The 12182-nt window shown below is 43.1% G+C and overlaps 1 protein-coding gene across 2 annotated transcripts in view; it reads right to left on the bottom strand.

Moving 5' to 3' along the window:
* The window catches only part of SRGAP1 (SLIT-ROBO Rho GTPase activating protein 1), a 222882-nt gene that overhangs the window by 22671 nt on the left and 188029 nt on the right, over window positions 1–12182 (bottom strand). For both annotated transcript variants that reach the window (XM_006130209.4, XM_089779664.1), the window contains exon 16: window positions 1535–1640. In XM_006130209.4, the coding sequence (XP_006130271.3) occupies window positions 1535–1640 (106 nt within the window). The remainder of the gene's footprint in view (window positions 1–1534; window positions 1641–12182) is intronic.

The raw sequence follows: 12182 nt of genomic DNA, 5'->3' as shown, positions 1-12182 counted from the left end.
CTGAAACTGACCATCAGCGGCTGAATCGGGGATGCCTGGGGCAGAGCTGGACTATCGGAAGGGGGGGCTACGAGGAGTCTGGGGAGGCATCCTCTCCACCCCAGACCCCTCATAGCCCCCCCTTCTGATAGTCCGGCATATCTGATAATCCGGCACCCCCTGGGTCCTAAAGGTGCCGGATTATCAGAAGTTTACTGTAACATGAATTACCCTCTATAATCTTGACCAGTGTTAGATGATTGAGGCTGGGAAATAAAAAGAAGTCTTACATGCACTACTGGTTGTCAGGGCCTTATTACAGCCATTCTCAAAAGGTACAGCTGGGTTTTTTCAGGTGTGGAAAAAAGGCCCAAACAATGTGCCCTCTAAACTGCAGGGCAGCACAGCTTCACAGGTCATTGATCAGCCCCACCCAGTCAGTCAGCAACATGCACTCAGCCCTGAGCCTCTGACTGGGCGGGGCTGATTAATCATCTGTGAAGCTGTGCTGCTCTGCAGCTTAGAGGGAACACTGGGCCCAAATCCTTTTACTGCAGGGCTGTGTGTGTGTGTTTGGAAAATCACTTATTTGGTGACAAGTACAGTGGGGATTAGCATCTACAACTACTCAAAGGGTGCACATACAATTAAAGCCTAACAACGAAATCTACACACTTAGCATATTAACATTGTAATAACACATTTTATCATTCACATCCTAAAGGTATAGTAGAAACTCAATCCAAAACACACATTGCAGTATTTGAAAGGAGGTTTAAGGAACAGCAGAACAAAGTTCCCAGGAGGCAGGCAGTACAGAAACAGAAAAAGTCAATAACAGGGCAGGCCACTGATCAAAGAAAGCATATCATATAGTGAAAATACCAGGACAAGGGGGAAAAAACCCAGAAAAGGGACAGGTAAAAGTAGTGGCTTCTTCCACTCTACTTTCCTGTGGCCCAGTTTTTTCATTCAGAATAGGCCAATTTCTGATGCTTCCATCTGTCCAACATCTGTCTCAGTTTTTCCATTTGAAGCGAAAGTGATGGGGTTGCCAATAGCATATTGTTATTTTGGGCAAAAGCACCAGTGAATTTTCCTAAAGGCACACACGAGAAAATGTGGATGTTGCTCCATCACAGCTTCTAACCACCAGCTACTGAATGATTTGGCTGTTGCATTTTTTCAATCAGAAAGACGAGTGTAGCTAAAACGTCCACTTCTAAATTATGCAAGTTATTTTTAATATGGATATTTGTTATTTGTTGTTTTGTTTTACAACTCCAGCTCTAGTTGCAGTCTTTGTGTTCAAGGCGCAACACTTATCAGTCTTACCATGACCTTGTGGTCAGTTAAAATGAAAAGTAGCTTCAATTTGTACAAAAACAGACCTTTTTCCTTCTGTTTTCACTGCCAATTAAAATACCCTCTTCTGTGTTAAATGAAGATAAAATGTAAATTTTATGTAGATTAAGAAGAAACACAAAAATTTTGACACCAGCAGTAGAAGTGGGACGAAGATGTAGAATTTTGAAAGGAACCTTAAGGTACTTACTGGTTAAGGAAGGCAAACAGGTATCTCATCACTATAAGGACAGACCTGGGTAAAGTCAGGAGGAGTTTGCGGATGTGAAGAGCCCTCTCATAGAGATTATCTATTCCTGTAAGGCAGAAGATGATATGTTCAGCTCCTTTTTAGGATAAAGCCTGTACATTTCAGCTGAATGGTGTTATTCTTATACAAATATGTTACTCCTCAACATTTTTCAAATTTTGAAAAAAAGGGGAACACTTTGAATAAAACATGAAGCCCTTCCCTTTTTGACCAGATGATGCTTTTAAGTATGTCCAGCAAGTCTGCTGAAAACTAACTTACTGTCGATTTCTAAGCAAGGTAGCTCATGAAACTACAATAAGAGGATTTTCCCCTCAAGGATAAATAAGTAATATTAGGAGACTAGATGTCTTTGTCATCAGTTTTAAACACGGGCTTATTATCTGTATTTGAATTTGTATATTGAAAATATCCTTCTGATCACAGCTTTCCAACTTAGTTTCTTTGTCAACACTCTCTCTCCAGCTGTAAATCTATTAAAGTTAATGCCTTTTGGTATTAATTCAAAAATATAAAGTACAATGATCAGATGGGGTTTCCACAGATAATTTTGTTTAGGTCCATTCAAATATTTCTGAAGTGGGCAAACCAACAGCTGGGTACAGCAGGACTGAGACAGCACAAGAACATTGGTTTCTATTGCCTTATAACAGAAAATCCTTGTCAGCATGTATTATTTTCTTCATTGTTCAGAATGATCATGTAGCTTCAACTGGAAAGCAAGATCTTTCAAAGTAGCAAACCTCTACTCTGAATCAGAAATCCTTGAACTCTTCTCTCTCAGATATTTTCAGTGTAAATGGCATTGCTAAAAGCAATTTAACACTTCAATAATGCCCCCTAAGTCAACCAAGAAATAATAGTACAATTCACATAATTTAAATACTGTCCTAGTAGAATATTAGAATAATAGCACCTACTAACCATGCAATGGAGATTTGGTAACAAGAGAAACTGTGAAATGAGGAATTGGGGGTGAAGCCAACAGCCAAAACCCATCTGTTATAGAATATGAAATTTTTCACAGAAGACATTTAAAATAATCACTTACATAAAAGGTCAGTGTTAATTATAGGCGGCATTCTCAATGTTTATTTTTGCTCTTTTGATGTGCTTATTTTATACAAATTAGCACTCACGTTCAGTTGTAAACTGTGTGTTGCCAATGTTTAAATATTTGTCCCCAATAGGAAAAAAACTCCAGTTTCCAATAGTTGATATGTTCATAACACCAACAGAGACAAGAGGAGTATCACAGAAGCAGAATTTGTGTTGCTCATACAAAAGAGATGCCCCTCAACAGCACTTCCTTGAAGATAAATATTTCTGCCTGGAAAACGATGGGGTAAATTCTGCTCCTGCAGCTGCAGCCATGGAAGATTCCCATTTTAACATAAGAAATGTGTAGGAGGGTGAGGGGATTTGGGATGGGGTAACAAACAGGGATTTGACTGCATGTCATTTTGCTCTTAGGAGATCTACTGCGCACAAGTAGATTTTTCCATCCTCTCTTTTTCCCTCTTTCATAGCAGGGATAGAGTCATACAACCATAGAGCTGGAAGAGACCTCAGGAGGTCATCAAGTCCATCCCCCTTGCCCAAGGCAGGACCAATCCCAACTAAATCAACCCAACAAGGGCTTTGACAAGCCAAGACTTAAAAACCTCTAGGGATGGAGATTCCGCCACCTCCCTAGGTAACCCATTCCAGTGCTTCACCACCTGCCTAGTGAAATAGTTTTTCCTAATATCCAACCTAGACCTCCCCACTGTAACTTTAGACTATTGCTCCTTATTCTGCCATCCGTCACTACTGTGAATAGCCTTTCTCCATCCTCTTTGGAACCTCCCTTCAGGAAGTTGAAGGCTGCTATCAACCTCCCCCCCCCCACTCTTCTCTTCTGCAGACTAAACAAACCCAAATCCCTCAGTCTCTCCTCACAGGTCATGCGCTCCAGCCCCCTAATCGTTTTGGTCGCCCTCTGCTGGACCCAATGCATCCAAATCCTTTCTATAGTGGGGGGCCCAGAACTGGACACAATACTCCAGATGTGGTCTCATCAGAGCTGAATAAAAGGGAATAATCACTTCTCTGGATCTGCTGGCAATGCTCCTCCTAATGCAACCAAATATGCCATTAGCCTTCTTGGCTACAAGGGCACATTGTTGACTCATATCCAGCTTCTCATCCATTGTAATCCCCAGGACTTTTTCTGCAGAACTGCTACTTAGTCATTCAGTTGGCTTGGGACTGTGAAGGCTCCTAGAATAGCAACAGCAGAGAAGCTTTGTAGCCTGGGGTGAGGTGCATTTCCCTCCTCATGGAAGAGAGTAGCACATAGCCTAGGATTCCAACTTTGAGCCTAGATTTGTTGGTTTTTAGAAATGGTGCCCTTATTTGCTTAACAAGCAGCTAATAACTGACTGCCAAGGGCATACGCAGCATAAGCAAAAACGAAACATTCATAGTATGGGTCCTATCATATTCCAGCAGCATGCTGCCTGTGAGGACACCATGTAAAACAGAGTTTCTGTAGGTCATTACAAACCACACTTTACAGTAATTAGCTGTGTATATATTTAACTCATTCCTAGTAAAACTGTCCCAATGTTCTGACCTCTCACTCATTACTATGGAGAAAGCATTCTTTACTGAAAATCTGAAGCCAGCACAAGTGTGAATTTGGCTGCTTTCCATTGTTTATTTAATAAACACTAATATTCTCCTCACAGTGTTTGCTTTTCTTTCAAATTAAAGTTGGAGGAGAATAATTTATCTGCTGTAATCTTTTACCTAAGAATCTCAAACATCAAGGGCTACATTCTGGCTTCTTCTATGGGGGAAAAGGAGTGGATACAAGAACCGTCTTTCACCCAGATGCATGCATGGTTGTGTTGCTTTCCAGGTGAAGGGGATAGACAGTGTTGCTTTGCCTCTGAAGGTTACTTTTCCAAAGGAGACATATGGGGGTGAGGTGAGGGGGCGGGGCAGAGAAGCTGGGTTGTTGTGTGGCCATAGTAAGGGGCTAGCAGCAGATCATTTACTGTGAAGCAGGATTATGAAGCAGTGCCAAGGAGGGAAGGCCCATTTTATACAAGAGCAGCTCATCTTCTACTTGCACACTGAAGACCACTTCATCACTTTGACTCTCAGTAACAATAAATTAGTCCTACCTCATCAATTCTAAGACGTGAATGGGTATTTTCCCCACTTTTCTAGTAAGATAACCCTAGGCATTTACTTTAGAATATAAGAATGGCATATGGATCACAATAATGGTCCATCTAGCCCAATATCCACAGTGGTCAATGGGGACGTGAATGGGTAACTGGTTAATCCAGTGATATTAACTGGGTAATGGTTAAACAGTTCCCCAGGAGTAGCCTGGGTGGAGGGCTGCTTCTGCCCTACCAGGCCCCAGTGGCCAGCCCCATATGGGGCTGGGAGCATGAGCCCTATGGGTTGGAGGTTGCTCCTTCTTGGGTGGAGGTATCTGTGGCCCAGAATCCCACTTAGTCGATTAAACCTAACATTTAACCAGTTCATTGATTAATCAGGATTTTACATCCTCAGTGGCCAATGCCAGATGCATCAAAGTGATCATCTAATCATCAAGTGATCCATCCTCTGTCATCGGGTCCCAGCATCTGGCAGACAGAGGCTTAGGGACACCCAAACATTCCCTGGCTATGAGTCCTCCAGTTTGACTGTGCGTTGTGTGAAGAATCCTTCCCTTTTGTTTTCACTCTGCTGCCTATTCATTTCATTGGATAACTCTTAGTTCCTGTGTTATGTGAAGGGGTTATTCACTTTCTCCACATCTTTCATGATTTTATAGACCCCTCTCATAGTTCCTCATAGTTGTTTCTTTTCTAACCTCAATAGTTCCAGTCTTTTTTAATATTGCCTCATAGGGAAGTTGTCCTGTATCCCTAATAATCTTTGTTGCCCTTTGCTGTACCTTTTCCAATTCCAATACAGGTCAAACCCCTGAAAACCAGTACTCTGGTCCGGCAACATCTGTGGTCTGGCAAGATCATGAAAGCTCCTGGGCCAGACAGCCCAGGATCCCAATGGCAGAAGGGTAGGGCTGCCAGATGGTCTTCCAAAAAATACCGAACATGAGGGCTAAAAATTTGTCGAGCAAAAAAAACAACAACAAAACAAAAAAACACTGCCACAAACTCACATGCTATGTTTAATACTTACCTTTATTATAAACAGTCTTATTATAAACAGTCTTCATCCTACACCATCTCTATGTAAAGAGGCTTAGAGGTAATTGTGCAAATGTGCATGCTATTTTCATTGTTTTCTATTCCTCTAAAGCTAAGGCGATAGAAGAATTTAGAACTCCTTTTTATCCTGCAGCTGAACTGATTGTAGAGAACTCCCAGCGCCGATCGCGCCCCGCCTCCCAGCCACTCCCACTAGGATTCTGGGCTTCTGATGCGCCCAGAGTGGCGATCGCATCCCCGCTTTCCAGCTGGGATTCCCAGGCTGGGCCACAGGACCGCGATCGGCGCTGGAAGCCTGTGATTGCGTAGAAGCCTGGCGGGGGCGGAGGAAGTGGTTGGGACTCCCAGACACTCTCCCTGCCCCCTGTAGGCTTCTGATGCACCCAGAGTGGTGATCGCAGCACCGCCTCCCAGCTGGGACTCCCAGGCCAGGAGGCGGGGCTGCGATCAGCGCTGGGAGCCTGTGATTGCACAGAAGCCTGGCGGGGGTGTGGGGAATGGCTGGGAGTCCCAGCCATTCTCTCCGCTCCCGCCAGGCTTCTGTGCAATCACAGGCTCCCAGCGCTGATTGTGGCCCCGCCTTCCAGCCGCTTCCCCCGCCCATGCCAGGCTTCCGTCCAGTGTGCAGCCAGAAAAATCAGAAAATACCAGACATTGTACGTGTCTGGTATTTTCTGATTTTTTTACCGGACAGAGAGCACAAATACTGGACTGTCCAGTAGAATACCAGACAACTCTCCAGAAGGGTCAGCAGCATGGCCAGAGGCAGCAGGGTCAGAGCCCCACAGAAGTGCTGGGGCCAGGCCAGAGAACCCCAGGAAGAAGGAGGTTGGCAGCCCATGACAGCACAGGGACAGAAAACCCTGATAGTGCAGATCTAGGGGCTGGAGAATTCCAGCTGCCCATGGCAGCATGGGGCCAGAGGAAGAAGCAGCTTGGCTGCCTGCAATAGTGTGGAACTGAGGAAATCTGGTTGCCTGCAGCATCATCATAGAATTATAGAATACTAGGACTGGAAGAGACCTCGAGAGGTCATTGAGTCCAGTCCCCTGCCCTCATGGCAGGATCCAGTACTGTCCAGACCATCCCTGATAGACATTTATCTAACCTACTCTTAAATATCTCCAGAGATGGAGATTCCACAACCACCCTCGGAAATGTATTCCAGTGTTTAACCACCCTGAACGTTAGGAACTTTTTCCTAATGTCCAACCGAAACCTCCCTTGCTGCAGTTTAAGCCCATTGCTTCTTGTTCTATCTTCAGAGGCCAGGAAGAACGTTTTCTTCCTCCTCCTTGTGACACCTTTTAGATACCTGAAAACCGCTATCATGTCCCCTCTCAATCTTTTCTTTTTAAACTAAACAAGCCCAATTTTTTCATAGGTCTTCATAGGTCTTGTTCTCTAGACCTTTAATCATTCTTGTTGCTCTTCTCTGGACCGCCTCTAATTTCTCCACATCTTTCTTGAAATGTGGCACCCAGAACTGGACACAGTACTCCAACTGAGGCCTAACCAGTGCAGAGTACAGTGGAAGAATGACTTCTTATGTGTTGCTCACAACACACCTGTTAATGCATCCTAGGATCATGCTGGCTTTTTTTGCAACAGCATCACTCTGTTGACTCATATTTAGCTTGTGGTCCACTATAACCCCTAGATCCCTTTCTGCCGTACTCCTTCCTAGACAGTTGCTTCCCATTCTATATGTGTGAAACTGATTGTTCCTTCCTAAGTGGAGCACTTTGCATTTGTCCTTATTAAACTTCATCCTGTTCACCTCAGACCATTTCTCCAATTTGTCCAGATCATTTTGAATTATGATCCTATCCTCCAAAGCAGTTGCAACCGCTCCAGGCTCGGTATCATCTGCAAACTTAATAAGCAGGGCTTGACAAACCGCGGCGAAATCTACTCGCCAGCCCTGCACTGCGCATATGCGCGCCGCCAGTGAATTGGGCGTATGGCTGAAATCTACTCGCCACCACCGAGTAGATTCACTGGATTTGTTGAGCCCTGTTAATAAGCATACTCTATATGCCAATATCTAAATAGTTGATGAAGATATTGAACAGAACCTGTCCCAAAACAGACCCCTGCAGAACCCCACTTGTTATTCCTTTCCAGCAGGATTGTGAACCGTTACTCTCTGGGAACGGTTATCCAGCCAGTTATGCACCCACCTTATAGTAGCCCCATCTAAGTTGTATTTGCCTAATTTATTGATAAGAATATCATGCAAGACCATATCAAATGCCTTACTAAAGTCTTGAAGCAAAATGCAGGACAATGTAGCACTTTAAAGACTAACAAGATGGTTTATTAGATGATGAGCTTTCATGGGCCAGACCCACTTCCTCAGCTCAAATAGTGGAAGAAAATAGTCACAACCATATATATCAAAGGATACAATTAAAAAAAAATTGAACACATATGAAAAGGACAAATCACATTTCAGAACAGGAGGGGGATGCTGGGGGGGTGGAAGGAAGGAAGGTAAGTGTCTATGAATTGATGATCATAAAGATGTCATTGATGTACCGTCCCCTTTCACCCCTTCTCTACCTACGGTACATCAATGACATCTTTATGATCTGGACGCATGGCCAAGAAACACTGGAGATATTCCACAGAGATTTCAACAACCTACACCCCACCATCAACCTCAGCCTGGACCATTCTACACGAGAGATCCACTTCCTGGACACCACAGTACAAATCAACAATGGAAAATTAGACACCACTCTCTACAGAAAACCCACCGACTCATACAGTTACCTACATGCTTCCAGCTCCCATCCAGAACACACCACACAATCCATCGTCTATAGCCAAGCCCTTCGATACAACCGCATCTGCTCTAATCCCACTGACAGAGACCAGAAGCTTCAGGATCTCTACCAAGCATTTATAAACCTCAACTACCCACCCGGAGAAATAAAAAAGCAAATTGAAAGAGCCAGACGAATACCTAGAAACCATCTACTTCAAGACAGACCCAAGAAAACCAACAATAGAACACCACTTGTCATCACCTACAACCCCCAACTTAAACCTGTCCAACACATTATCAATAAACTACAGCCTATACTGGAACAGGATACCATACTCCAAGAGGCTCTGGGAGACAGACCCATAGTCTCCTATAGACAACCACCTAACCTCAAGATGATTCTTACCAACAACCACAGGACATACCACACTAATATCAACCCTGGTACCTTCCCTTGCAACAAACCCCGTTGCCAGCTTTGTCCACATATTCATTCTGCTGATACCATTATTGGACCTAACCAAGTGAGTTATAAGATCAAGAACACATATTCCTGCGCATTCAGAAATATAATTTATGCTATCATGTGCCGAAAGTGTCCGTCTGCTATGTACATTGGACAAACATCTCAGACACTTCGCCAAAGGATTAATGCCCACAAAACAGATATCAGACAAGATCACAAAGAAAAAACAGTTTCTTGCCATTTTAACCAGAAAGGACACTCTCTCAATGACTTAACCACCTGCATTCTGCTACAAAGACCTTTTACATCTGCACTTGAAAGGGAATCCTCTGAACTGTCATTCATGTTAAAATTCGACACTCTCCGACAAGGATGAACAAACACTCAAACTATCTTACCCATTACCAAGATAGCTTCCCCAATTATCACCTCTAATACCATTAGCTCACAAACATCCCACTCTCCCCACCTCTAATATCATCAATTCATAGACACTTACCTTCCTTCCTTCCCCCCCCCCCCCGGCATCCCCCTCCTGTTCTGAAATGTGATTTGTCCTTTTCATATGTGTTCAATTTTTTTTAATTGTATCCTTTGATATATATGGTTGTGACTATTTTCTTCCACTATTTGATCTGAGGAAGTGGGTCTGGCCCACGAAAGCTCATCATCTAATAAACCATCTTGTTACTCTTTAAAGTGCTACATTGTCCTGCATTTTGCTTCAGCTACCCCAGACTAACACGGCTACATTTCTATCACTTACTAAAGTCTTAGTATACTACATACACTGCTTCTCCCTTATCCACAAGACTCATTATCCTCTCAAAGAAAGCTATCAAATTGGTTTGACATGATTTGTGCTTTACAAATCCATGCTGGCTCTTCCCTATCACCTTATTGTCTTCCAAGTGTTTGCAAATGATTTCCTTAATTACTTGCTCCATTATCTTTCCTGGCACAGAAGTTAAACTGACTGCTCTGTTGTTTCCTGGGTTGTTCTTATTTCCCTTTTTATAGATGGGCACTATATTTCCCCTTTTCCAATCTTCTGGAATCTCTCCTGTCTTCCATGATTTTCCAAAGATTATAGTTAAAGGTTCAGATACCTCCTCTATCAGCCCCTTAAGTATTCTAGGATGCATTTCATCAGGCCCTGGTGACTTGCAGACATCTAACTTTTCTAAGTGATTTTTAACTTGTTCTTTTTTTATTTTATCTTCTAAACCTACGCCCTTCCCACTAGCATTCACTATGTCAGTCATTCCTTCATCAGATTTCTCGGTGAAGACTGAAACAAAGAGTCATTAAGCATCTCTGCCATTTCCAAGTTTCCTGTTACTGTTTTCCCCTCCTCATTGATCAATGGGCCTACCCTGTCCTTGGTTTTCCTCTTGCTTCTAATATATTTATAGAATGTCTTCTTGTTTCCCTTTATGCCTGTAGCTAGTTTAAACTTGTTTTGTGCCTTCGCCTTTCTAATCTTACCCTTGCATTCCTGTATTGTTTGCCTACATTCATCCTTACACGGCACCAGGGAACCGCAGAAGCATGGTGCTGGGGGCTGGAGACCCCAGGACACCCCTGGCAGCCCGGGGCTGGGGGGCCAGTGGCAGCAGGGCAGACAGCCTGGCTGGGCGGGGGTAGTAGAGGGGCCCAGAGACAGGTGGCTGACTGGTTCGAGACTGATGGTAGGGGACACCTCCCCTGGTCTGGAAAATTCTCTCAGTTGGGACCAGTCAGGTCCCGACGTTGCCAGACGAGGGAGGAACAAATTGTAACTTTTTTGAGATAGAGTAACCAGAACTGTATGCAGTACTCAAAGTGTGGATGTAACACTGATTCATATAGGGCACTGTGATATTACTGTCTTCTTACTATCAATCTCTTTCATAAAGGTTCCTAACATAGTTAGCTTTTTTGCTGCTGAGGCACGTTGAGCAGACGCTTTCAGAGAACTGTCCACAATTACCCCAAGATCTCTTTCTTGAGTGGAACAGCTAGTTTAGACCTCCATCATTCTGTATGTATAGCTGGATTATGTTTCCTAATATGCATTACTTTGCATTTTATCAACATTGAATTTCACTTGCCATTTTGTTGCCCAGATACCAATTTTGTGAAATCCCTTTAATTCAGTGTTTCTTAAACTTTTTAAGACCGAGGAACACCAAACAATATATTTTTTTAAAATGAGGAACACCAAGGATTTTTTTTGTTAAGAAAAAGAAGAAAAGAAAAAGAAAAAAAGAGGTCCCCTGCCCCTTTAAGGGCAGCCATTTTGAACTCTGTAGTTCTCCGCAGCACACCGGTGTGCCACAGCACACGGTTTAAGAAACACTGCTTTAACTCTTTGCAGTCAGAAATGGCCTGAACTCTCCTCAGTAAGTTTGTATCATTTGCAATCTTTGCCACCTCACTGTTTTCCCTTTTGCAAGATTAATTATAAATATGTCTCTCTCCATTCTGATTTATGACTACTTATTTACTTTTCTCCCCCCTGTCTTTTAACTAGATACTGATACATGCCCTGTTCTTTCTCTTGTCCCACGACAGCCTACTCTGCTTATGGGCCTTTGGTGAGGAACCCTGGCAAAGTCTTAGGATAGCACCGTGGATGGACCAGGTCAGGGACCATTGTGTTTTTGAGATTGCACTTTCTAGATGCCAGAACACATAAGTGCAGAGAGGTTGGAGCCATTTATGACTTTACTATAAGCAATGGGGGTAAGGCTGGAGGTGCTGTACTGAACCCTGTCAGTTGTGTCAATTGACTTAGTTCACATATTGTATAACTGAAGCTCTATTTTTTAAATAAAACTGTATTTTCAAAAATCACTAGAACCTGTTCATAATGCAGTGTCATCTGTATCCATTTTGGAGGCACAGAGAACCTGCATGCATGTTTGCTTTTCCTTAAGAAGCAGCAGTACATTTTAGCCACCTGTTGAATAATCTTGAGGGTATTTTTTTTTTGGGGGGGCAAACAAATTAAAGCAAAATGCATGAACAACCTGCATTTAGGGAATAAAGTAGACCAGAAAAGAGGAAAATACCCCCCAAACAAAATTAAAAAATATTAAATTTTAAATGAAGACAAGAATATATCCT

This window comes from Pelodiscus sinensis, chromosome 1, assembly GCF_052426305.1.
Source record: "Pelodiscus sinensis isolate ZL-2025 chromosome 1, ASM5242630v1, whole genome shotgun sequence".
NCBI classification, from domain to species: Eukaryota; Metazoa; Chordata; order Testudines; family Trionychidae; genus Pelodiscus; species Pelodiscus sinensis.
The sequence above is the reverse complement of the archived record's forward strand: the minus strand, read 5'-3'. Positions and strand labels throughout refer to the sequence as shown.